General features: G+C 55.5%; 1 protein-coding gene across 1 annotated transcript in view; it reads right to left on the bottom strand.

The window, feature by feature from the left end:
• The window catches only part of COL23A1 (collagen type XXIII alpha 1 chain), a gene marked incomplete at both ends in the record, with an annotated part of 214,377 nt that extends 187,292 nt beyond the window's left edge, over positions 1-27,085 (bottom strand). Inside the window, 5 exons of the mRNA XM_080699352.1 lie at positions 3,113-3,179; positions 20,140-20,836; positions 22,735-22,872; positions 23,060-23,195; positions 27,022-27,085. Of these exons, the coding sequence (XP_080555478.1) occupies positions 3,113-3,179; positions 20,140-20,836; positions 22,735-22,872; positions 23,060-23,195; positions 27,022-27,085 (1,102 nt within the window). The remainder of the gene's footprint in view (positions 1-3,112; positions 3,180-20,139; positions 20,837-22,734; positions 22,873-23,059; positions 23,196-27,021) is intronic.
• Between the last annotated feature and the right edge of the window lie 485 nt (positions 27,086-27,570).

Genomic DNA, 27,570 nt, shown 5'->3' with positions numbered 1-27,570 from the left:
GGTGCCCCCTCCCCTGTCCTTGCTTATCTGAGTGCTAGGGTCTGACAAAACATCACACTGTCTTCCTGGGCGTGGGAAGGAGCTGGGCTGGGACCGTGGGTATCTCAGATCAGACGGGACCCAGAGACTGAGGGTGGCCGGCGTCTCGGGCTCCAGAAGTCTGTGGGGGCTTTTTGATCTGAGCCCGATACAAAGGGGGACAGTCCAGGCTTCTGATGTTACAGAAAAAGGCCTCTGTCCCTCTTCTGAGAGGAGCCTGTGGCAGCCCCCCAGGCTCTGGGCCCAAAGGTTCAAACTGGAGCTCAGATTGGAGGCAGCAGACGAGAACGAGAAAGAGCCATGTGGACGGGGTCCCGCCAAGACCGCCACGCTGCATCTGCAGGGCCACCTGACCACGGACAACAGCCTGCAAGTTTAGCCCCAGCGCTGATCGTAATCCCAAAGACACAAGCCCAGACCACCAGATGTTGAAACCCCACAGAGCAAACCCTGGAAGTCTAAAATCCCTAAAGACCCCTAAAGATCAAGCACCTTGAAAATCTTAATACGCAGACTGAAACCCTGAATGTTGAAATCCTAAAAGCCACAATTCTAAAAACCACAGTTCCCACTGGCGAGGACGAGGCTCTGGGAGAGCGTGGGAGCCGAGCCCTGGGGACGGGACTAGCACAGCAGTGGCCATATTGCCCGGCCTTGCTCCTGCTGCCTGGGACCCCCAGCGCCACGCTCACCTCCAAGTGACGCCCGGGGGAGGTGAAAGGGAACCGTATGCGCCCAGCCACCTCGGAAGCAAGACCCTCGTGGGGACCATCCCTCGCGCCGGGAAACCCTCAGTGTTGAGTCACTCTTGGTTGTAAATCGTGCTAAATCACTCTAGGGTATAAATCCGCTGTTGACGTAGACTCTGATATTAACACCAAATTGAACCTAGACGAACTAGCATGTGCCTCACTTTGGCGAACAGATGTTGCCTTCAAAACTGCTCCAACTTCCAGCCAGCCCCACCCCCATTCCCTTCCCCGAGAGCCTCCTGGAGTCTCTGGGAGGTCCAGGACCCCACCCTCCGCAGGGGAGGAGGACGCGCTTTGGCTCCAACCTGCAATTTCTCCATGGCCCTGGAAAGGTCCTCAGAGCCCAGCCAACCTTGTTAGCACTTACAGGAAAAACCTTCCAGGTAGCGAGGGGCAGACCCAAGATTTGGCCCCGATCCACGGTCGCCTCCCCCTCTCCCTGTGCCGAAGCGTTTGGGACTTCTGAGCATTCCGTAGGCAACCCACAGCAAGAAACCCATTTCACACTGCCATCCGGGTCACACTTGCAAATACGAACAGCTGATATCAAAAATTCACTCCAGTATTTTTTAACTGTTGCATAATCGTTCCCAATTTCAAAATGCTGATTGCAGGCTGCTAACCTGATTCCATGCCTCATGAATGAGTGACCCCAAGTACTGAAAGGGAGAGAGAAAGAACAAACCACTTAGGTAAATCACATGAATGTACAGGCATCTCTCTGGTCCCCTCGAGAGATCGATTCTCAGCCAGTTCACCTCCCTCGACGTACACGCAAGATGTCAAATCCACAGATGCCCAGCGTTTCCACAGAGCCCGTGTGCATCACCCACACGCTTGAAATCACATCTGCGGTGCTTAGGACACCTAACACCACGCGCCATACCAACGGTTGTTACTCTGTATTTTTTAGGAGATATGACAAGGGGTGCGTCTGTGCACATGTTCAGAGCAAATGCAATTCTCCTCCAGGTACTATTAATCCATGGTTGGCTCAGTCCAAAGCTGGCTACTCTGCAGACGTGGGACCCACAGGTACGCAGGCTGACCATACGACACAATACTCAGTAGGGAGGAAGGGACAGAGGCCGTTTCCAGTCCATGGGTCTTGCCGATCAGCCCCAAGTTCATCTGCAGATCTGAATGTTTTCCTCACTGAATCGTGACTCTGACCCCCGTCTTCTAATATGTTGCTACTTGTCCTGTCCTTTCCCTTCTATTAAACTCTCAGCAGCTGCCGTGGTGGCACACTCTTGTAATCCCAGCACTTGGGAGGCTGAGACAGGAGGATCACAGGTTCTCAGCCAGCCTCAGCTACTCAGTGAGGTCTCTGCAACTTAGTGAGACCCTGTTTCAAAGTAAAGAATAAAACATAGGGCAGGGGTGTAGCCCAGAGGTAGACCGTCCCTGGGTTCCATCCCCAGTTCTGCAAAATAAAATCAAATCCCAGAGGTCCTAGTACAGCTGTCCAGCTCACCATCAAATCCTCTCCCGCCAGCCCCGAGGGAATGCTTTCCCTCCGAGATCCACCTGCCTGGAGGGCTGACCTTGAGGTGTTCGCTGCCCTTGAGCCTGGCTCCTGGACCAGCTGAAGTGGACTCGAAGACCCGAGACAAGGAGGTGAGCAAGAGGAGCGGCCGCGAGGACAAGGGCACGGAGCTCCACCCCAGCCACAGCGGCCGCGCCTGCGCCCCGGCCCAGGATCCGTGATAACGGTTCCCTGGCTTGAGGTCTTAAACACCATCCTAGACGAGGACCGCTCTAACCCAGAGCTCTAATGCAGAGCTAGAGACCACACAGCGAGATTCCGAACCGCGGTCTCCCCAGGTCCCCCAGGACAAAGGAGGCCAGACGGACGCTGGGACTTGAGCCAGAGGTCGGGAACCAGCAGGTCCCGTGTCATCCTCTACCCCCAGGTCTACGCCAGTAACAGAACGAGGGGAGATGTGACAAGCTGAACAGTCCAGACCAGTTTCCTTCCAAAGAAATGAAAACAAAAGCCCCTTATTCACAGCGGATTCGGCCCGCGTCTACGGGGTGAATGCCACGTGGACCGGTCCCCGTCCGTTCATTTCTGCGTCTCCACCTTTAAAATGCAACAAAGGCCACTTTGCCACCATGTGCGCCTTCCCCTAGCCTGACGTCCTCAGTCCTCCATCACTGCCCGAGAAACCGCGTCGGCCCCCCCTGCGCCATCTGTGACCAATGGCGGGCCAGCCATCCCGAGGCGCCTGCGACAGCCTGAAGCTACGACCCGACCCTCGGCCGCGAGCAGTGACTCCAGCGAGCAGGGCCGGGCCTGCAGGAGCCATGTCACTCACCCGGGGGGCAGGCGCACTCCGACGGGGCTTCCCGGACAGTCCGGAGCTTGACGAGTCCGTCCAGCTTCTGAAGAGAGAGGAAAGGAAAACAAAACCCGGGTGAGTTCAGAGCAGAGAGATAAAGGTGGGAAATCAGCTAACTAACGACCAAGCGGCCAGGATCCGCAGTGGGTCCTAGAGCGCCCCTTGGGAGGCCGTCCAATTCCACCAGCAGCTTTTTTTTTTTTTTTTTTTTTTTTTTTTGGTGGTACTGGGGTTCCTGGAAGCCCTTCTACCTCCGGGCTACACTCCCAGACCTATTTTTAATGCTTTTTTATTTGGAAACAGGGTCTCTTAAGCCAGCGTGGCTGGCTTCGAACCTGCACGATCCTCCTGTCTCCGCCCCCCAAGCACGGGGATGACAAGCGTGCCCACCACGCCCGGCTACCGGCAGCTTGCAAACGAGAAGAAACGCAAACGCCGCTGCGAGCAGCTACCGCAGTCGCTGAGGGAAGGCACCAGGTTCTGCCCTGTCAACAGTGTTCAACGCAGTCTGGAGGTTTTTTTTTTTTTCTTTTTTTTTTTTTGTAGTACTGGGGGTGGAACCCAGAGGCTTTCTACCTCCGGGCTATACTCCCAGACCTATTTTATATTTTATTTGAAAACAGGGTCTCACTAAGTTGCTGAGAGCCTCACTAAGTAGCTGAGGCTGGCTTCGAAACTGTGCGATCCTCCTGTCTCAGCCTCCTAGCACGGGGATTACAAGCGTGCGCCATCACGCCTGGCCACAGTCTGGAGTGTTAACAGCTACAGACATGGCATCCGCATGTCCAGGGAAGCGCAGGTAGCTGTCAGTCGGGAGCCCCCCGCGGCCATCACACCCGCCTTGTGGCAGCTCTGGGAGGCAGACCCTCACAGGCGGTCCCGCAGCTCGAGGCCTGGACTGGCCATTGGCCTTCCCACCCTGACCCACCCAGACCCTCCCCTCTTTCTAGCGGGGTCCCTGGGGCTCAGTCAACAAGCGTCTACACATGCCCAGCCTGCACTGCCGTGGCTAAGAGGAAAGGAAATTCCCCCACAGGACAGTCACAGGTCACGGCCATCTCCATCCCGCCAGGCCACCCTGGCAGGCTTGCGGCCTCATGTGACCCTCAGGGCACCTTTTTGAAATTTTTTTTCTGGTGCTGAGGACCGAACCGGGTCTCAAGAGCACACGCTAGGCAGTGCTCCACCACTAAGCTGCAAATTCTAGGCTGCAATGACTAGTCCCTGCCTCAGAGATGCAGGGATGCCAGCTTAAAAAAAAGAAAAGATTTCACCCCAAACCCCAAAGCTAGCTCTAGAAGAGAGAGGAGAGTGGACCTTCAGCCCAGAACCAGCTGGACTACACAAAGCTGCTGTTGTTGTATTTTCAGTACTAGGGATGGATCCCAGGGGCAGTCTACCTCCAAGCTACACCCCCTGCCCTATTTTTATTCTTTATTTTGAAAAAGAGTCACGCTAAGTTGCGGAGGGCTTCACTAAGTAGCTGAGGCTGTCCGGGAATCGCGATCCTCCTGACTCGGCCTCCCGATGCTGAGGCTGTTCAGGAATCGCGATCCTCCTGACTCGGCCTCCCGATGCTGGGATCACAGCGCGCCCACCACGCCGGCTCACAGAGCTGTTGTTGTTTTGTGTTTTACTACAGATCTAACCCAGGGCCGTTCAGCCTCCAAAACAGACCCCAGCCCTTTCTATTTTTTTATTTAATTAATCAATCAATTAATTTTTTATGGTCCTGGGGATTGAACCCAGGGGCATTCCACCTCCTCAGAGAGCTACACCCCTAGCCCTATTTTTATTTTTATTTGAAAACAGGGTCTCACTAGGTTGCTGAGAGCCTCGCTACTTGCTGAAGCTGTCCTTGAACCTGTAATCTTTCCATCTCAGCCTCTCGAGTACTGAGATTTCAGGCACGCACCACCATGCCTGGCTTTCATTTTTTTATTTTGAAACAGTCTCACTAAATTACTGAGGCTGGTCTTGAACTCATAATCCTCCTTTCTGCCTCCTCACAATCTCACCCTCTCACGGCCTGGGATTACAGATGTGCACCACCATGCCCAGCTAGATACGCAAAGTATTGACCAGCCTTTTTCTAGGGGGAAAAATCCAAAAAGCAAAGTACCTCTGTGTTGAGTGTACAGCGCATTGACTACAATCAGAATCAGTACACAGGCTCCAACGTCCTGAAGAAAACCCTTTAGTGCGGCACTGGAGACTGAAGCCAGGCCTCCCTCGCACACCGGCCCCACTGTGCCTAGAAGTCACGGGCAGGCTCGTTTTTAGAGGACGTAAGAGGCGTCCCCTGCTCTTAGCCCTTGACCACCGAGCAGATTCTCTGCTCCCAGGGAGCAGGGCCACATTGGCCCATAAGAGATTTCAAAAGACAGCAGCCTCCAGGGCAGGCTGTCCACTGGCAGCGGCTCTCCTCCTCCTATCAAAGCCAGACCACCGAGACCCTGTTAATTGCCTTTTTTTAAACAGAAGCTCTCAGTACCGAAAGCAATTAGCTTTTAACAGCTGCTATCACCTCTGGGCCTCCCTCCTAGAAGGTAGGGGCTTTATCACAGACTGACAGGAAGGCGAAGCTACCCCCATCTTAAAGTCAGGACAGGGCTGGGCGCCCTCCAGAAGCCCCAGGAGGAGGCGGAGGGCCGGGAGTTTGGGGAGGGATGGAAACGGCTGATGGAACTGAATCGGGGAAATGGTGGTTTTCAGACCAGGATCCGGTGGTAAGCCCGTCAGGGACCTGCTGAGCTGTCTTGGACACTTCTCTAGATACTGGGTCACCTCAAATGGTTCCTACTGAGCGAAAAATAGATCAACCCACAGAGAAATGAGTACTGAGCTGGGTGGGGCGCCTGCACTTACCATCCCGGGCGATCAGGAGGCTGAGGCAGGAGGACTCTGTGGGCCCAAAGCTCCATCCGGGCCATCCTGAGCAACACAGGCACTGCCTCAGAAACAAGCTGGGCACCACAAGCCTGCGACCCATTCCTGGGAGGCTGAGGCCGGAGGATCACAGACTTGAGGTCAGCCTCAGCAACTTAGCAAGTCTCTCAGCAACTTAGGCTGTTTCAAATTTGGAGAAAGAAAACATTTTTTAAAGAAAGGAGGCTGTAGCTCTGAGGTCGAACGGCCCTGGATTCCGTCCCCAGCACCAAACAAACAGTGAAAACAGAAGGCTGTCGTGATTTATTTCTGTAGACGGCTGCAAAGCAAGCTGCCCGACGGCCACAGCTTTGGGCTGACAGTTCCTACTCTGGGGAAGAGAGCGGGGATATAAACGAGGCCCGGCTCTTGCCGCGCTTTTAAATTGGGTTGAAGTCGTTTCTCCATGAGCTGTAAGAGTCTTTCTAGACTCTGCACTCAAGACCCTCATCCGCTATGTGACGTGCAGATGCGTCCTCCAGAACAGATCCAGCCTTCCTCCGCCCGAGCACGCAGTACGGGCATGGAGCCGGGCCCCACGCGAGCTCCACCCCAGCCCCTCACACACGCGTGTGCATGTTCATATGTGGTACTGGGGGTTCAACCCTGAGGTGTTCTACTTCCAAGCTACACAGTGGTCCTTTTTTTGTGTGTGTGGTACTGGGGTGGAACCCAGGGGCTTTTCTACCTCCGGGCTACACTCCCAGCCCTATTTTATACTTTATTTGGAAACAGGGTCTCACTAAGTTGCTGAGAGCCTAAGTAGCTGAGGCTGGCTTCGAACCTGTGCGATCCTCCTGTCTCAGCCTCCCAAGCGCGGGGATTACAAGCGTGCGCCACCACGCCCAACAGTTTTTTTTTTTTTTTCTTCTTTGAAACAGGGTCTCGCTGAGTTGCTGAGGTTGGCCTTCACCTGCAGCCCTCCTTTCTCGGCCTCCCTCGTGCTGGGATTAGAGGCGTGTGCCCCACAGGGCCCCTAGATCTGCTCCTGACCAGAATCTTACATCCCCAATTGAGCTAGACGTGTCTGCCTGGAGTCGTCCTGCCCGTAGGTGGCAGTAACCTCGGCTTCGCGCCGCCCTACGCTGGTCTTGGGATCTCGCTGGGTGAGCGATGGCTCCTGGCGAGTTTGGCCAGGTCCTCCTCACTCTTTAACCATGTAACGAGCGGCCGCAGAGCCGGCGCCAACAGCCAGCCCGCAGGCCATAGTGGACGGGTCCTCGCGGCCTCCCCGCTTCTGGCTATTCCTGCACCTGGGACGGCTTCGCTGCACTTGGACAGTTTTGTCTTAACCACTAGCCTTTTTTACAATCTTTGATTTCCCCCTCCTTCCTCTGAAGGAGGACATGCCCTGACCCCCAGTTTGTCTCACCGAAGCACCCCGTTCCAGGACTCCCCGCCGATGCCGGAGTTCTCCAGGCCTGAAGAAAATGGCCCGCCCTTGGGAACGTCCTGTGCCGAGACGCCCCACAGACACTGTCTCCTTCCTCCCGCGTGGCCCTGCCCGCGAGGAACAGCCCTGATCCTTCTACTGGTTCCCCAAACAAAACGCCCACTTCTGTAGAGGACAGCGCAGCGAGGAGGACCACAGTAAGATCCAAGTGAAGACGGAGGCCGGCGGGGGCGCACACCTGTGATCCGAGACAGGAGGATCGCAGTTTGGAGACCGCCTCTGCAGCGCAGTGAGGTCTGCAGCTGCCTAGTGAGAAATAACGTGAGACGACAATGCTCCAATAAAGGCAAAATAAAAATAGACTCAGCCGGGCGCGGTGGGCGCGCTCGCCATCCAGCACTCGCGAGGCTGAGACCGGAGGACCGCGGTTCGCGGACAGCCTCAGCTACTTAGTGAGGCCCTCTGCAACTCAGCGAGACCCTGTTTCAAGATAAATTTAAAAATTGGGCCGGGGTGTCGCTCAGAGGTAGAATGCCCCAGGTTCTATCGCCAGTACCGCAACAAGTAAATGAATAAATAAAAGATTCAGTAAATAGGAAATATATACGAATAGGGCCGGGGCGTAGCTCTGAGGTAGAATACCCCTGGGCTCACTTCCCAATACCCTGAAAAGAAAGGAGGAATAGAACAGAAACTGTGCCGGTGTGCGCCTCACAGTGGGTCTCCAGAGCAGAAAGACCTCCTTCTCCAGAAGACGCGGGGACTCCCCGCAAGCTGGGCCTTGGCTATGAAGATGTGAAAACCCGGTTCCAGACCACAGAATGAAACACCAGAGGTGGGGGGAAAGCGGCCAGAGGCAGCAGCGAGTGCTGGGGCAGCGGGCGTGCCCAGGCCTCTGCCCGTCCCCAGCAGGGTGGCTGGCGAGCACACCTGGGGGCCTTCCAACCGGCAGGGCCTCTGGCTCAGCTCAGAGCCCGCCCCCCGCATGGGCAGGCCCTCCCTGCGGAGCCCCGAAACTTCATCGGGGTGATGGGGTCCCCAGGGCGTGGGCTCGTTCCCCTGAACACGCAACCTGAAGCAGGTGCCCTGCTCGCGCCCCTCCTGCCTGCCTCGCAGGCCGGGCCTCCTGTCCCGCCGTTTGTGCTTTAGCGCTGTCTCTCTCTGCCTGATTCCTTGCGCGCCGGCGGCTCAGTGTCAGGAGTGGGTGTGACTGGAAACGAATCAAAGAGGTTTTAAACACTTGCCTGCGCGGCCAGGATGTCTCTGGTTACCGACGAACAGAGCTAATCCTGGCTTGGGACATGCTGACGATGTAGACGCTGATCTCAAGAGCAGCAGGTAAAGTACAAAGAGCGTCGAGAGACCGTGCTCGTTTGCTGCCACTGGGAGGTTTGCTGGTTCGAGTCAGCGCAGCCAGGCGCGGCGGCAATCTCAGTGCTTGGGAGGCGGGGACGCGAGGATCACAGCCTCCGCCAGAAGTGACTCGCCCTAGGGAGACCTTGTTTCCAAATAAAAATAAAATAGAGCAAGGGGTGGAACTGGGAGGTAGAATGCCCCGAGGTTCAATCTCCACTAACACGCGCGCGTGCACACACACACACACAGAAAGAGAAAGTGAACTGTTAGCCTGGCACACGCCTGTGATCCCAGGACTTGGAGTGAGATGGGAGGGTCACAAGTTCATGACCAGCCTCAGCAGCTCAGTGAGGCCCTCCACAACTAGTGAGATCTTGTTTCAAAATAAAAAAGATAAATAAAACCAGGCTGGGGGTGCAGCTCAAAAAGGTAGTAAGAAAACGACATCGAGATCTCTCACGATCAGACCGCGCGCGGCACTGGGGTGCGAGCCCGGAGCAGGCGACCTCTGAGCACCACCCCGGCCCTTTTTATTTTCTGTTTGGAAACAGGGTCTCATTAGGCTCCTGGGATTCTCACGAGGTTGTGGAGGCTGTCCTTGAACCTGTGGTCCTCCTCTCTCAGGTACTGAGATTAAAATGTGCACTGTCTGGCATCTCGTTGCTTTAAACTAAGGATAAATAGAAATTATTAAAAGCAACCAGAGAAAGAAGACATATAAAAGCTGGTCATGGTGGTACATGCTTGTCATCCCAGCAGTCCGGAGGCTGAGACAGGAGGATTGCAGATTTGAGGATAGCCTCAGCAACTTAGTGGAATCCTATTTCAAATTAAAAAAGGAAAAGGGCTGTGGGTGTAGCTCAGAGGTAGAAAGCCCCTGTATTCAATCTTCAGTAACACACACACACACACACACGCACACGCACACACATTGACATATCGTATGGACCAGAGTGCCCAAGTATTTTTGGCTGACCTCCCACTTTTAAAACACAATTTGCTCAGCACCCCCTGAAATTGACCTTCTTTAAACAAATAAGCAGAAAGACTCAGGCCAGGCTTGTGTTCGCTCGTGCCTCATTTTCCTATTCTACACCCCACCCTGGGAGTGCTATCACCCACTTTGGGAGCCCAGGAGACGAGGAAGACACTGCTGGTGGGGATATAAAGTGAAACAGTAACTGGGAACAACTGAACGATTTCCTCAGAAGTGCATCATGAAACTATGAGATGCGGAGCACTGCACACCTGGAGATGGAAGCCCACGCCCCACGGAGGCTGGCACAGGCTCGCTGCTTCTAACAGCCCCAAGGGAAGCAACGCACACACCCATCAGCACCGCCACAGAACTTGGGAGGCTGAGACCGGAGGATCTGGGTTCAAGGACAGCCTCAGCTACTTAGCGAGGCCCTCCGGAACTCAGTGAGACCCTGTTTCAAAATAAATAATAAAAATAGGGCAGGGGGTGTAGCTCGGAGGTAGAATGCCCCTGGGCTCCATCCCCAGTGCTACAAAAAAAAAGAAAAAAAAAAGTCCTGAAAGATGGACTAATCAACTAGTCAATCACACCAGGAATCGGTGGCGTCCGAGCAGCAGGCAGGGAGGCAGGGAGGCCTGGAGGCAGGAAGGAGCTTTGTGGGTGGCAGAGCCGCTGGCTCTCTTCACCCCGACAAAGGTTCCCCCATGTGCACATATGCCAGACGGCATCAAGTCGTATGTTTAAACATGTGGAAGCTGGGCGTGGTGGTGCTCACCTGTAACCCCAGGACTTGGGAGGCTGAGACGGGAGGATCACAGATGAGGCCAGCCTCAGCAATTTATCAAGATCCTGTTTCAAAATAAAATATGGCTGGGAGTGTAACTCAGAGGTAAAATTCCCCTGGATTCAATCTCTAGCACCACCAAAAATAAATATGTGGAGTTCAGTGTAGGTTGATTAGACCTAAAAATAAAATAAAAGCAGCAGCCCCAGGCTTGGTGGGGGTGAGAGGTGTCCCGGCCAGGCATCACCTGAGCACGGACTCCTCGCTGCCAGGTAAAGCCCCCGTGGAGTCGTGGCAAAGGGCAAATGTGAGCGGCCGATGCACAGGCATTTGGCAGGTACCACAGAACTTCCCCAAAGGAATGTAGGCCTAATCGGCGACTCCCAGGGCTCGCTGCGTGACTCCTCCAGGCCACGTGAGCAAACATGCTCCGGGTCATTCTCCGTCAGGGGCCCACGGCACTTCGGCGGCCCCGCGGGGGCACACAGCTCCCGCCACAGCTCCTGAAGGTCGAGGGGCTGCTCGGGGATCCCTGCCAGGCCTGCCCCACAAAGGCCCAGCGCCGTGCCTCCTCCCTCCTGGTCACCGCGGATGCCTAGCGCCTCCCCTAACGCCCGAGTCTGAACTTGATGACCCTCAGGGTGACTGGTGTCCCCAGAGAACTGAAGTCCTGACCTGTCTACCCCGGGTGGGACCGGACGTGGAGACGGACCTCTAAGGAGATCATTAAGGTAAACTGGCCATGATGAGAGTGGCCCCTGACCCACTGAGAAGGGGCGGTGGGGACTCGGACACACAGTTCAATCACAGGCAGGCTCAGGAAGAAGGCGGCCGGCCACCTGCCAACAGGGAGGCTCACAGGGGCCGGCCCGCAAGCCTCAACCTCTGTCGCCCCCCCGCTACAGAAACGCAGCTCGGGGCGTAAGCCACTAGGCCTTCGGCCTCTGCTGAAGCTCAGGGCCCTGGGGATGGAGCCCAGGGCCTCGGCGTTGGGCGGCCTGTCCTGCAGAGCCGCAGCCCGCCCGCTGCCTTCTGAGGCAGCCCAGATCACAAACAGGAGGCGGCCCCCAGGCCCTGGGGCGAGGTGAGGGGCCCAGGGGAGGAGCCAGCCAGGAGCCGGCCAGGGCCCAGGCTCTCGTCCTCAACACCGGGTGACCTGACGTTGAGGGTTGTGCCAGCCAGCTTCCCGCCACTGTGGCAAAATGCCTGAACAAAACCAGCCCGAGGAGGAAAGGCCGGCTTTGGCGGGATTCAGGTTCCCGCCATAGTGCAGCTGGCTCTGTTTCCTTGGGCCTGCGGCACATCATGGCGGAGAGCGTGGTGAAGGGGAGCGCTCGGCTCCTGCAGCCAGGAGACGCCACACAGGGCACCCGAGTGACCTGCCTCCTCGGCTGGCCGCCCTGTGGTTCCACCCCTCCCAAAGCCAGTGAAGGGCTCCATCCAGGCCATCAGTCACCTCGGGTCCACCCCTCCCCAGAGACCGCGCGAGGCAGCGCCGCGCTGGGGACCTTCCCAGGGGCACTCCAGAGCCAAACTGTAACAGCAGCCACCGGAAGACCCTGAGCACAGGGTGAGGGCGGCGCCAGGCTCGCTGGGGCGCAGGGCCCAGACTCAGAGAGAGAAGCGGCTACAGCCCGCCCTGTGCCACCAGCAGCCTAGGAGAAAGAACTTTTAAAAAACCGAATCTGAGGCCGGGAGTGGTGGGCGCGCTTAGAATCCCAGCATTCGGGAGGCTGAGACAGGAGGATCATGGCTCACGACAGCCTCAGCTACTTAGCGAGGCCCTTTGCAACTCAGCGAGACCTGTTTTAAAGAATAAAAATTAGGGCTGGGGGTGTAGCTCAGAGGTAGATGCCCTGGGTTCCGTTCCCAGTACTGCAATCAATCAATCAATCTGAGCCAGGCATGGTGGCCCACGCCTGTAATCCCAGGTCTTGGGAGGCTGGGACAGGAGGAATGCTTAAGGACAGCCTCAGCAATATAGTGAGACTCTCAGAAACCGAGTGAGACCCTGTTTCAAAATAAAAATAAAAGCCAGGCATGTGGTGCACGCCTGTAATCCCGGTACTGGGAGGCTGAGATAGGAGGATCACAGGTTCAAGACCAGCCTCCATAACTTAGTGAGATCTTGTTTCAAAACAAAAAAATTAAATAGGGCTGGGGGTACAGCTCAAAGGTAGAATGCCCCTGGGTTTAACCCCCAGTACCTCAAAAAGAAAAAAGAAAATCAACTGAGTCTGTACTGAATGCATACAGATTTTCCTTCCTGCCATTCCCGACACAACGCAGCGTAACAACCATTTCCTGAGCATTAACACTGCCCGAGGGGCTATAACCAGGACATCTGCACAGGAAGCCCTTGGCACCCAGAGGCCGGAGCACCCACCCCGTGGCCACGAGGGAGGGGACAGGCGGAGCCCACGGCACCGCTGAGGGTCCCGCAGGTCCTCTGCACCCAACGCCTGCAGCCATGGAGCGGCCAGGGCTGGGGAAGGGGCTGGTGGCTCTGCAGGCCAGGCTGTCCCACGGAGGGCCCGCCATCCTGCTCACAGTGGGCAGACGCTGATGCCCTCTTCCCAGAGGAACGAGCTGAGGCTTCGGGAGCCAACCAGTTGGTCCCAGGACGCTGGCCGCCGGCCGCCAGACACCTCCAGGCTCAGCCCACGCTCCCCAGCTCGCGCCGGCCCGGGCGTCCAGGGACTGGGGGAGATCTGTGGGGACCACAGTCGGGCGGCCCGTCCTGGGTCCGCAGGCTCTCAGCCCGACTCTAGCCCTGTGTGCGGAAACAATGTGCACACACGCACCAGCTCACACTGTGTACACACTCCTGTACACTCGAACTCGCACTCCTGTATATGGTCCTATACACACACAGGGTCACATGCACGTACTATGCACACAGTTGTGTACACTCTCAAGTACACACACAATACACTCATGTATGCATTCCTGTGCACACACACAAGGTCACACGCTACACACACTAACACACTTGTGTACACACTCCTGTACAAACATGGTCACACACCACACACACTAACACTTGTGCACACACCACATATACACTTGTGTATACACTCCTGCACACACCTGCAAGGTCACACGCCACACACTGACACACACATGTACACAGTCCTGTACATACCCACAAGGTCATGACATACACACTCACACTTATGTACACACTCATGAACACACACAGGGCAGGTGGACGGACAAGATACTGTGGGTGTGGGTGAGCAGGCCCCACAGTTTACACACGTGACTGACCCAGCTTTCTCTGCGTGGCGTTCCTCCCTGGTGGCCCAAGCTGAGCAGACTTTATTCAAATTGCCTTTATTTTTATTATTATTATTTTTTTTTGGTGATACTGGGGTTCCTGGAAGCCCTTCTACCTCGGGGCTACACTCCCAGACCTATTTTTACATTTTCATTTTGGAAACAGGGTCTCCTAAACCAGCGCGCGGCTGGCTTCGAACCTGCGCGATCCTCCTGTCTCCGCCTCCCAAGTGCGGGGATTACAAGCGTGCGCCACCACGCCAGGCTCAAATTGCCTTTAAACCACCAGAACGCATCCTAACTGCTTTATGACATCTCACAACTCGGATTTGGAAACCAATTCGGTTTTAGATGTTCACATCACCCACTGAAAGCACGCGTGTGCACACACGCACCCTCCAATTTCATGGCTACACCAGGAAGATGTTTTTCTCACTTATCCACGAGAGTCGGAGCAGCTGTGTGCGGCCTCTGGTCACACTGGTCCCGAGCCCGGGACAATGGCCTCCGTCACAGCGCAGAGTGGGCGCTGCTGTGGCGTTCACAGCGACAGACGCCACGGCTGTTTGAAGGATGTGACTGGTCATGATGAGGCTTTTAATTAAATGGGAAATCTCACTCCACTCAAACAGGAAACGAAAAAATGGGGCTCCGAAGCCAATTCTGCCTGCGCCCACCTCCTGCACACACACTGCCCGCCCGCCGGCCCATGATGGGTGCGCGCGCGTCTTCCTGGCATGTGCACGGCTCTGACAGGACAGCAGGTCCCAGTGCCAAGGGTCGTCCGGCCAGCGTGTCGCCGGGGGCCTGCTCTTCAACCAGCCAACAGGCGTAGCTGTCCACACCCTCCTGGTCCTCCAGGAAGGCGTCCTGAAGAGAACAGCCCTTCTCAGAGCCCACGGGCACACCGAGAGCGCGTGCGTGGAGCCTCCCTGCGAGGCGGGACCGACACCCCTGTCTGACGGATGAACCAGCCGAGGTTTAGGAACAGTGCCCGGGAGGCCCACACTGGGAACGGCCGAGCCGGACACGAGCCAGAGGCTGCGTAAAGCTTCCATCCTCGCCGTGATGGATGTCCACACCGGAGCCAAGAAGCCTGAGCCGGGGAAGGTCGGGGCTCCGGGCAGGTACCTGGGTTGGCCAGGGCCAGGGCCACGCCTCGTGGCTGCCCCTGGGGTGGGAAAGGCGGGCCGGGTGCTCCGGTCCCTGCACCACACACGCAGCCCTACTGCTTCCCCTGTGGCTGCGAGGCGGACGCGCGTGACCCATGGAAGGACCACGTGGGAGCCATTGTTTTCCTCCCGGTGGTTCGTGCTAAGCCCTGAAATGTGTCTCTAGACACGCGGAGGCAATGTTTTCAGAGAGTTTGCGTCCAATTAGAGATGAGTCCCGACGACACATGCAGAAAAGAGAACGGGCAAGAGATGGAGGCCGTGTGTGGCCTCGGAGAACTTTCTCAAATCGAGTCACGTCCTTCCCAGAACTAAAGTCACGGTGCCAACCAGGCTTGCTGCCTGGCCCTGCTCGGTGCCACCCAGGGGGGCTGTGCACCCACCCACAGGATCCGGCTCTGGGGTGAAACCTTCGGCTTGCTGGCAATGGAACCCAGGGGCATTCTACCTCCCAGCTAAGCCCCCAGCCCTGCAGTATTTTTTATTTTGAAAGGGTCTCGCTGAGCTGCTGAGGCTGGCCTGGAGCCAGCCATCCTCCTGTCTCCGCCTCCCATTCTAGGATCACAGATACGCACCACTGTGCTCAGCTCTGGGTTTCTCCATGCCTTATATTAAGGCTTACGTCTTGCTTTTGACAATAACGACAAAAACAAAACCGTAACAACATTCCTCACTCAGTTTTTCTACATCCCAAAGAAGAGCAGAAGGAAGGCACCTGCCCCACGGAGCACAGGCTGTGGCACTGACTGGCTCATCCGTGGAGGCCCCGAGCCAGGCTGACAGCGGGACGGGGCGCTGGATGGGATACTCTGCAATTATTAAACATGACCGTAAAGGACGATATCACCGGGGGGGGGGGGGCACGCCTGTAATCCTACTACTTGGGAGGCTGAGACAGGAGGATTGCAGGTTTGAGAGCAGCCTCCGCAACTTAGTAAGACTCTCTGCAACCTAGCAAGACCCTGTTTCAAAAACAAAAAATAAAAGATAAAAAGGGCTGGGGTCAACTGGATGTGGCGATATACTTTTTTTCTTTTTCTTTTTTTGGTGGTACTGGGGTTCCTGGAAATCCTTTTACCTCCAGGCTACACTCCCATTTTTATACTTTTTTTATTTGGAAACGGGGTCTCTTAAGCCAGCGCGGCTGGCTTTGAACCTGCTCGATCCTCCTGTCTCCACCTCCCAAGCGCAGCGATTACAAGTGTGCCCACCACGCCCGGCGGCAGGCTGCTATATACACTTTAATCCCAGTACTTGGGAGGCTGAGACAGGGGGTCAAAGTATAAAATAGGTCTGGGAGTGTAGCCCGGAGGTAGAAAAGCCCCTGGGTTCTACCTTCAGTACCACTAAATAAATAAATAAATAAATAAATAAGTAGAAAACAGCTGGGTGTCGTGGCACACGCTTGTAATCCCAGCATTTCGGAGGCAGAGACTGGAAGATCTCAGCTACTTGTGGAAGCCCTTCGCAATTCAGTGAGACCCTGTCTCAAAATATTAAAAAAGACTAAAAAAATAGGGCTAGGGGTGTAACTCAGAGGTACAATGCTGCCGTGTTCCATCCCTGGTAGCACAAAATAAATAAACAGACAGGGCTAGGGGTTTAGCTTGGAGGTAGAGTTCCCCTGGGTTCAAACCCCTGTACCAGAAAAACAGAGCGAAGGAAACTGCGGCTCAGGGGGCTGAAGGGCTGGATGTGAACTCCCCTGCCGCCCGCCGCCACCACCCACCCACTCTGCGCCCAGCACCGGTTCACTGGGCTTGGAGTCCCTGAGTTCAGGAGCATCCAACCCAAAAATTCTAAACCGGGGCTTTGGAAGGAACATCCCAACAGTAGGCTAGTTCCAAACACACTGCTATTGTTATAAAGCTCTTCCAAACTGAAGGCAAGACAAGAGCAGAGAAAGTGCGTGTGCCAGGAAGTCTTTGGAAGGGAGCCCCCTCTCCCGCTCTCTGTTTTTGTTTTTTTTTTTTTTTTTTTTTGGTTTGAGAGCCAGGAACTGTCAAGTCAAGAAATGGCGCTAGGATTTACAGCCCTTCTCCAGTTGTGCTGGGATCTGGAAAGCAGGCTTTTTTCTTAAACCGGACACCACGGTCAGACCTGACCAGCAGACCGCCTGCTGGAGGCCGTTTCTGCCTTTGCTTCTAGGCTTGACAGGAACTCAGCCAACATCCAAGCTGCGGTAGGGAGGAAGGGCTTGCGTGGCACCTGCCTCGAGCTTTTCTTGTTTGCAAACTGAGTGGCCTGGACAATAGAAGGCCTGCAGCCGACAGAACATCCATTTTAAGCTGGAAATGGTCTCCTCCCAATACAACTAAATGCTTCTTTAATCCTTGAATCACATTTTTTACTGTAGCATGGAAGCTCTGGACTCCTAAAAATCTAAGCTTTTGTAACACTGTAATGAGAATAACTCTTTGTTACAGTTTTACAACAGGGTAATGGAGAGGTTTCTTTAATTAGGCAACCTACTTAAAGCACTCTCAAAGTAAATTATTACATGTTTGTTAGGCTTGGCATCTTCGGGTCAGACTGTAGATGCTGTCGCTAACGGCTCTTGCTCAGAACCTTGTTGTTATATCCCAGGAACCATTTCTTCCATTATGTGCCATGGGAAGGGTCTTTAAGAATCGCGAGATGCCATGAATATTCCTTGTGTGTGTAGCTTCTATATCTACGTTATCAGGCACATCAGCCAGTCCCAGAAAAATGTATGCCACAGTCCTGTTCCCAAGGGAACAGGGAGAGTGGGTCCCCTATTCACAGTGGCTTTTGTTGGCTTTTTTCTTTTTCTTTTTTTTCTTGACATTAAAGTTGTGTGTGGTTGGCAAGGATTTCTTTTCTCTAATTTGGACATGGTTTCTGCCTCTGATGCTCTGAAAACTAGTCTGTTGGTAAAGGACAAGCTGCACGGGCTCTCTTGCACGCACGCTCGCTCTCTCTCTCTCTCTCACACACACACACACACACACACACACACACACACACACACACACACACACACACACACACTTCAGCCCTGACTTCCAAGAGGCTTTGCTGAGAACAATTCTGCACTGAAATACACATTCAAGTAGAAATGTTTCTTCCTTGAGAGATTCTCAGTTCCATATTTCTTTGTCTCCCCCAAATCGAAGGCTGCAGAAAAGAATCTCCACCTGTACTTAAAGCCCATCACTGGCCTGCGCGGCGAGCCTCCCAGAGCGCCCCAGTCTCTGCCTGGCACCCACCGGCTGGTGCCACCCACCCACCCAGCGGCCTTTACCAGGAGAGCTGGCAGCCGGGGCTGACTGGAGCCCAGGGAAGGGCAGCCGGCTCCCTGAGGACCACACGACCAGACACTGAGCGCCAGCTGCGTCCAGGGGCCTCCCTCTGCCACTTAAGCTCCAGCACAGCGCCCCCAGGCGCTGAACCCTGCAAACTAGCCAGTGACCAAGGGCCCAGCGGACTCTCCAGGGGGAGCCTCAGAATTCTAAACCTCCCCTCTGGGGTGTGTGCGTGTGTGTTAGGGGCTGAGCCCAGGGGTGTTCCACCTCTGAGCTGCATCCCCCAGCGCAATTTTATTTTATTCTTTGGAGACAGAGTCTCACCAAGTTTGAGAGGGCCTCACTGGGCTGCAGGGACTGGCTGTGGACCTGCGGGCCTCTGGGCCTCAGGATTACAGACTGCGCCACCATGCCCAGCTGCTCTTCTAATCAAGATTGGAAACTGGTAGGCGAGGTGGGGCTCACACCTATAATCCCAGGAGCTGGGAGGCTGAGACTAGAGGACTATAGGTTGGAAGCCAGCCTCGTGACTCAGTGAGACCCGCTTGAAAAAAAGTAGGGCTGAGGATGGAACTCCAGAACAGAGTGCCCCTGAGTCCAATCCCTGGCTCCACGAGGGGACGGAGGGAGAGAGAGAGGGAGGGAGGAAGGGAGAGAGAGAGAGAAGGAGAGGGAGGGAGAGAGGGAGGGAGGGAGAGAGGGAGGGAGAGATAGGGAAGGACAGAGAGACAGGAGAGGAAGGGAGGGATAGAGAGAGGGAGGGAGAGAGACAGGAGAGGGAGGGAGGGAGGGAGGGAGAGAGGGAGAGGGAGGGAGGGAGAGAGAGACAGGAGAGGTAGGGAGGAGAGAGAGGGAGGGACAGAGACAGGGGAGGGAGGGAGGGAGGCCTGTCCACTAAGTCGCTGTTCAGTCTCCACAGATCACCCAGCTGGAATTCAGAAAGACCATGATCAAGCAGGTCCCTCCCCACTGTAGCTCAGCAATCAACAGCCAACCCCTCCCCCCCCAAGCGGGCCGCCTTCCCAACCCCCTCCCTACTGGTATAGACACAATTTGCTAAGTTCCTTGTAAAAAGGGTTTGCTGGAGCTTCTGCTTTAGTCCCCAGGTCCAAGGGGCCGCCTGTCAGGTGGACCAGGCGGCTGCAGGGCTCACAGGTAGAACCTGGGGGGGGGGGGGATCCTAATTCAGCTCGCAAAAGATCACAGGCACCAATTGAGAAAGCACCCAGGAGCTGCTGCGCTCTCAAGTCTGCGGGTGAATGCGAGGGCGGCAGATCACTCGAGGAGCCCCAATCCCCCACAACAAGCAGCAGTGGTGTATGCGGGCTTAAACTAGAGCGACCCTGAGCGGGGCGCAGGCTTGTCATCCCCGCGCTCGGGAGGCTGAGACAGGAGGATCGCGCAGGTTCGAAGCCAGCCTCAGCTACTTAGTGAGGCTCTCAGCAACTTAGTGAGACCCTGTTTCCAAATAAAATATAAAATAGGTCTGGGAGTATAGCCCGGAGGTAGAAAGCCTCTGGGTTCCACCCCCAGTACCACCAAAAAAAAAAAAAAAAAAAAAAACAGAGCGACTGTGGATCAGGAGGGAGACGCTGCTGCCCCTCGAGGTCCGAGCCGGCGGGCGCCCTGGGGACCCAGCTCTGTGCGTGTTTGGTGCCAAGGATGGAACCCAAACCCGCTTTCCCTGAGCACACCCCAGGCCGCCCTCCGCACTGGAGATGTCCCCGGGGCAGCCGCCCTCCCAGACGGCTGCGGCCCACGCGTGGAGGGGCTGGGGCTCCCGGTGCTCCAGCTGGGGCTCCCGCCCGTGGCCAAGTGCGGGGCTTGGGGCCCGCCCGCCGCTCACCTCGTGCAGCAGGCGCTCCAGGTGCGGCTCGGCCCAGGCGGCCAGGGCGCCCGGGCGCTGCAGCAGCGCGCGCTCCGCCTCGAGCGCCGACACCCGGGCCCGCAGCGCGGCCGCCTGGGCGCCCAGCAGCAGGCAGGCGAGCGCCGCGCCCGCCGAGAGCAGCAGGCACAGCGCGCCCGCCGCGCCGGGGCCCGAGCGCTCGCCCGCGCCCATGGCCGGGCTGGCCGGGGTCGGCTGGCCGGGGTCGGCTCGGCTGGCCGGGGTCGGCTGGCTGGCCGGGGTCGGCTCGGCTGGCTGGCCGGGGTCGGCTAGGCTGGCTGGCCGGGGTCGGCTAGGCTGGCTGGCCGGGGTCGGTCGGCCGGCCCGGCTCGGGGAGCAGCGGCGGCGGCAGCGGAGCGCACGCCCCGGCCCCAGCGCCGGCCGGCCACCCGAGCAGTCTCCGCGCACAGGCGCCGCGGGCAGAGGCGCGGACCCACCCCGGGGCGGAGCCGAGCCGCTAACCTGCCCACACCTAGTGCAAACTCCAGGGCGCAGCTGGCGGACCCGACGGCGGCGGGGCGCCCCCTGGTGGCCGCGCTCCCCGCGGGCCGGCCACAGGGGCACACTGGGAGCGTGTTCCCGCCCTAGGCAGAGCTTCCGTGGAGAAGATCGCGGCTGTGAGACGGGCCTGGCCGGCGGGATCGGGCCAGGCTTTCCCCTGCAGGCAGAGTCCTGCCAGGCCTGTTTATGGCCTAACCGGGCGCTCAAGCAACTCACCTAGCTCCTCTAGTACCAGTGGTTCGCTTAGCTGTCATTTGGGCAACTCCATGACATTCAAAAGACCTTCTGTAAAGCCGGGCGTGGTGGCGCACGCTTGCCATCCCAGCATCTGGGAGGCTGAGACGGGAGGATCGCGGTTCGCCAACAGCCTCGGCTATACGTGAGGCCCTCCGCAATTTAGCAAGACTGTTTCAAAATAAAAATGAAAAAGGAAGGGTGTGTAGTCAAGGGACAAAACCCCTGGGTCCAATCTCCAGTACAAAAAAAAGGGAGGGGGAGAAAACTATCTCTTGTCTGTCTCCCTCTCATCTCTGGTACCTTGTAGCAGATCACCTGCTTTCTGTAGAGATTCTCCCCCTCTCACTCTGAACTCCAGGAGGAGCTCCTCCCACTCACTTGGTTGAAATAAGGGCCTGAAAATGGTGGCAGCGGCTGTGATCCAGCAAGTGGGAGGCTGAGACACCAGCCCAGCTTCTTAGCGAGGCCCTTCACAACTCAGTGAGACCCTGTTTCGAAATAAACAATAAAAAATAGGGCTGGGGTGTAGCTCGGAGGTAGAATGCCCCTGGGCCCCATCCCCAGTACTGCAAATAAAAAGGAGAAAGAAAGAAAAGAAGAGAGAGAAAGGGAAAACAGAATTAATTGAGGGACTATAGGATGTGACGGGTTGGCGCCTTGCAGCTGTGGGCTCTGATGGAGCGGTTAGCCAGTCTTGCCCTGTGCTAGAATGGAGTGTGTGACATTCAGTAACTAACGTGGAAAGTCCTTGCCAAGCAAACCCGACAGCGGGCTCTGAAGGGAGGCTGGAGCGCACAAGTCAGCACCATTCCTGCTCAAGTGCCAAGGTGAGCTGCCCTCCCGCCGTGACGCTGGTGTACGCCGGCTCCGTGTTCCAGAAGCTTCCCTGGGGCCCTTGCCTGTGGCCTCCCTCTTGGATGTGTGGACAGTGAGGCCACGGTCTCCAGGTGCTGAGCCGCCGCCCAGCCAAGGTGGTCCTACCTGCGGCCCCTCCCTCCGGGCACCCAAGACCCAAGTCACCCTTTGACTCCAGCGCCACCATCTCAGAACAGGGCGCACCTCCTGGCTCTGCTGGTGGCTCACCTCTGAAGTTACCTTGTAACCACGCTGTGGCCCTTCAGCCCTGACTCCCACACAACTCTGTCTGTGCTCAGTAAGTACTGGTTCAGTGGATTAGGACGAAGATAAGCTCTGCTTGCGATTCACCTCAAACAGCAAGAAAGCAAGCGCTGTGACTTGTGTCAGCTGGGGTCCTGAAAGGAGAGATAAGTCAGAGGACCACTGGAGACAGCGGGGTCAGGGACACGTGGCAGACAGGTGGAGGAGGCGTGGGGTGACGGAAGCCCCTAGGTGAAGGGGTGAGGGGAGCCGCCGGAGCCCTGCCAGAGGGAGGGTCCAGAGAGGGCTGTGCAGCAGGAGCTGTGCGCCTGGGTAAGGACGCGGCTTCTGCAAAGCCTTGTCTTAGAGGGGAGGAGCTGGAGAGCACTCGAGCCTCTCCCCTGCGAGCTCCCACCAACCTTACCTCCAGGGGAAGGGAGCCCATGCCGCCATGCCAAGAGGTGGGCCCCTGGGGGCAGCGGGGGGCCCGGGGCAGGAGAGCACCCCACCCAGCCGCGTGGGGCTTCGGCCACTCGCGCACAGCCCACTTTCAGCCCTGCCACGGGCCTCAGGGCTGGCCGCCTGGACAGCTCACAACAGCGGCTAGGCCAGGCTGCGCTCGTCCTCCTGTCCGCAGAGCCTCCCATCCAATACCGCCACTCTTAGGGAACGCCTGGTCCACAGGCATGAACCTCCACCACCCAGCACCCAAGGGCCCACCTTACAGCAAAGGCGGCAGGTGCGCCCCTCCGCAGAGCTCCGGAGCTCCGGCTACCACTGCGTCCCCAGACGGCTGGAGGTGGTCGGCCTGGGGACACTGGGCCCGTGGCGCAGGCAGAGTACGACTCGGAGGCAATCCTGGGGGGCGAGGGGGCACATGCATCAACCCGGAGGCCCCTCTGTGATGGTGTGTTCCTGACAACACCTGGGTCCAGGAGCCAAGCAGGGGTGGAAGAGGGGGCCCTCCAGGTGCCCTGCAAGGCTGGGGGCCCTCGGGCTAAGGGGGTCATCTTGCCAGAGGAAATAGGAAGACACCCAGAGGCACCTGCGACGGCTGCCGCCCGCTCTGGAGCCCGTGCCCAAGTGTGTGGAGTAGGCGTGGGCCGGGCTGACGCCCTCATCCGCAGAGGCAGGGCCGCTGGCTCCCGTGAGCGCCAGGCGCCTGTGTTGCTCCTCGCCCGCTGCAGCGGGGAAAGAAGAAAAGCTCGGCGCCCCCAGCCCAGGGGCCAAAGGGCTCAGACTAGGGTTAGAGGACAGCCAGGGACACCTCACAAACTGGGACTATCTGGACAAGATAAGGTTGATAACCCGCAGGAGACCATAGCAAGGTCGGGAATAAAAAGGTTCAGGAAGGGAGCATGTAATCCATCTTAAAAGGATTTCCAGAAAGAAAAAGAAAGGTTTTAACTGTAAGGTTTTATGGGACACGCTTTAATTACATGGGGAAATTGTCACGTAGGGGAAATCACCAGGTCTTCGTGGGGCCTGAATCCCAGCCCTGGCTCCGCTGGCAGCTACTTCCCTACTGCTTCCCTTCCCACCCTAGCTTCCAGTCATTTTTTTTTTTTGCAGCACTGGGGATGGAGCCCAGGGGCCTTCTACCTCCAAGCTACACCCCCAGCCCTATTATTTATTCTTTATTTTGAAACAGGGTCTCACTGAGTTGCAGAGGGCCTAATTAGCTGAGGCTGGCCTCAAACCGTGATCCTCCAGTCTCAGCCTCCCAAATGCTGGGATGTAGTGTGCGCCATAATGCCCGGCGTCTTTTGATGTTTTGAAACAGCATCTCACCACATTGCAAAGGCTTGTCCTTCAACCTGTGATCCTCCTGTCTCAGCCTCCTAAGTACTGGGATTACAGGCACATGCCACCACATCAAGCTCTAAAGTATTTTTTTGTGTGTGGTACTGAGAATGGAACCCAGGGGCCGTCTACCTCCAGGCTACACTCCCAGAACTATTTTATATTTTATTTGGAAACAGGGTCTCACTAAGTTGCTGAGAGCCTAAGTAGCTGAGGCTGGCTTTGAACCTGCACAATCCTGTCTCAGCCTCCCAAGCGCTGGGATTACAAGTGTGCCTACCATGCCCAGCTCTAACTTGTTTCTGTTTTTGTGGGTCTGGGGATGGAATCTAGGGGCATTCTACCTCTAAGCTACAACCCCAGTCCTATTTTATTTATTTTTTATTTTTTGGTGGTACTGGGGTTCCTGGAAACCCTTCTACCTCCAGGCTACACTCCCAGACACCCATTTTTTTATATTTTTATTTGGAAACAGGGTCTCTTTAAGCCAGCAAGGCTGGCTTCAAACCTGCGTGATCCTCCTGTCTCTGCCTCCCAAGCGCAGGGATTACTGGCGTGTGCCACCACACCCGGCTATTTCCTTTATTTTTGAAACAGGGTCTCACTGAGTTGCAAAGGGCCTAAGTAGCTGAGGCTGGCCACAAATCACGCTCTTCCTGTCTCAGCCTCCCAAATGCTGGAGTTACGAGCATGAGCCAACATGCCCAGTAAGAAACCCAATTTTGAAAGTAGTATCTGGTAACTGAGCAAGGCCCTGTTTCAAAATAAATTTTTAATAAAAGGGCTGGGAGCCAAGCATGGTGGCCAAGCTTGTAATCCCAGCTCTTGGGAGGCTGAGACAGGAGGATCGCGGTTCAAGGACAGCCACAGCTACTTAGGGAGGCCCTTTGCAATCGGTGAGACCCTGTTTCAAAATAAAGAATAAAAAATAGGGCTGGGGATGTTGCTCAGAGACAGAATGCCACTGGGCTCCATCCCTAGTACTACCTACATACACAGAGGAATGACCACCATTATTGGAAATATCAAATACAAAAAGTCCTCTGAATTATTTATAGAACACAAGGGCGATGCTATTAGTGGGACACCAAACACCAGGCAATCTACTGGTGTCTTTAATCACCCTGTAACATAACCATCACCTCTCAACCCAACTTTACAATAGAAAACTACTTAGCTGACACCCAACCAAGCACAAAAAAAACCTGTTTGAACCACAGCAGTAAAATGTCTACCTCTTTCAGAACACACGCCGCCCCTTCCAGGAAGCCCTCCACCAACTCTGCACCCAGTAGTGTGAGCACCAACAATCGGTGCTAATTAGTTTACCTGATAAACGGGGAAGTGCCAATTAGACGCCACTCTGAAGAAAGAATTTGGGAAACCCTCTAAGACAATGACCAGGTTTCACTAGCAGAACAGCAAGATGGGAGGAAGGCTGAGATGACTGAGAGCTGAGACACTGGCAACAGACGGGTCCTGGCTGGGCCTGGACTCATTCATTCATTCACAAAACACTAAATACGCACTGAAACTCATTTATTTTTGTTAGATATGACACTATGATCCTAAGTGTATGGGTGTGTTTGTGTATACACACATAATTAAAACCTCTTATTTGCTAAAAGATATAGAAGTATTATGAAGTGATATAGTATCTGCCATTTGCATTTATAACAGGAAGATAAGTTAGAGAACAGATGAAACCAAATTTGCAAATGTTCATTTCTGAAGGTGATACATATATAAGGTTCACTATTCTGCCAATTAAAAAAAATCACTAATATTGAAATAGCCAACTGCCAAATATGACACAACCTATCACGGCATGGGGTTTCCTCTTCACATGTACTGCCGAAGGCACACTGACAGCTCTAAACTAACTTCTGTGTGTGTGGCAGAGGATGGAACCCAGGGGCGTTCTACCTTCAAGCTGCACCGCCAGCCCTAGTCTATATTTTCCAACAGGTTCTAAGTCGCAGCTGGCCTCACTAAGTTGCTGAGGCTAGCCCCGAGCCTGGAACGCTCCCATCTCAGCCTCCCAAGTACTAGGATTACAAGCGTGTGCCTCCACACCCAACTCCTAACTTCTGAGCATTATATGCCTTCTGCCTAAAAAAATACAAAAGCTGGCACGGTGGTGCACACTTGTAATCCCAGTACGTTGGGGGTAAGACAGGATTGCAGGTTTGAGGACAGCCTCTGAAAGTAGTGAGATTCTCATCAATTTAGCAAGACTGTTAAAAAAAAAAAAAAACGGGCATGGTGGCACACACTCAGCATTCGGGAGGCTGAGACAGGGGATCACAGTTTGCGGGCAGCCTCAGCTACTTAGTGCAGCCCTCTGCAACTCAGTGAAACCCTGTTTCAAAATAAAGAATAAAAAATACGGCTGGGATGTAGCTCAGAGATAGAAAGTCCGTGGGCTCCATCCCCAGTACTGCAAACAAACAAACAAACAAAATAGGGCTTAGGGTGTAGCTCAATGGTAGAATAGCCCTGGGGTCAATCCCCAGTATCACACACACACACACACACACACACACACAGGCCATTCAGCTGAACTGAAAGCTGTATTAAGAATTCAGATGGAATCTGGGCGTGGTGGCACAAGCTTGTAATCCCAGCATTCGGGAGATTTGAGACAGGAGAATCATGGTTTGCAGCCAGCCTCAGCTACTTAGGCCCTGTGCAACTCAGTGAGACCCTGTTTCAAAATAAATTATAAAATAGGGCTGGGAGTGTAGCCTGGGGGTAGAAAGCCCCTGGGTTCCACCCCCCAGTTCCGCAAAAAAAAAAAAAAAATTAGATGGAAGCCAGGTGTAGTGGCGCACGCTTGTAATCCAGCGCTTGAGGGCTGAGACAGGAGGATCTAGGTTTGAAGCCAGCCTCAGCTACTTAGGCTCTCAGCAACTTGGTGAGACCCCGTTTCCAAATAAATTATAAAACAGGGCTGGGGGTATAGCCCGGAGGTAGAAAGCCCCTGGGTTCCACCCCCAGTACCACAAAAAAAAAAAAAAAAAAAGAATTTGCATGGATAGCGATCAGCAGGTGCGGTGGTGTTCACCTGTACTGAGGCCGAGAAAAGGGCATCACAAGTTGGAGGCCTAGCAGACCCGTCGCATAAAATGGGCGGAGTGGTAGAGCATCACTAGCTTCAAAGTCCCCCCCCTCACACGCGCGCACACACTAGACAGCACCCACTGCATTCCAAGTCATTCCACAGAACTGCTGAAGTGACTGCGTCTTCAATGTGACCTAGCCCCATGCTGGACTGAGCAAAGCCGAGATTAAAAGCCACGATTCAGTCAATTATTGGGAGCCTCGGTCACTTCTGGATCTTCAAGCTTACTCACACAAGTTTCCAGTTTCGTGTGAACGACAGGACTTCACAGGGTGGTCTGTCTCCTTACGAGCAACTCAATTCATCCACTCTGAGGTCTCACAGGTGCGCGGGTGAGAGCCTCAAACGGTGACACGCCTACTCAGCTACTTTGCAAAAAATCCCAGTGAGAAAAAGAAAAAATTCAGACGGACTTTCTAGAAATCCCAACGTCGATACCAAATTACTTAAAGTACTTAGATGCCGAGTGAGCTGCACTCCTACACCTTCCCTTTTAGAGAAGCTTCGGGCGCTCTCAAACAAAAGCCTGGCTTCTAGGCAATGAGGGGAGGCGTGCAGGGGAGGCAGCAGGGGCGCCCGCCGGCCAGGCTGCCCTCCCTCGCCGGCGCACTTCTCTCCCCTTCTACCTC

This window comes from Muscardinus avellanarius (genome assembly GCF_963383645.1).
Source record: "Muscardinus avellanarius genome assembly, chromosome: 7".
NCBI classification, from domain to species: Eukaryota; Metazoa; Chordata; class Mammalia; order Rodentia; family Gliridae; genus Muscardinus; species Muscardinus avellanarius.
This window is presented reverse-complemented; position numbering and strand designations above follow the sequence as displayed.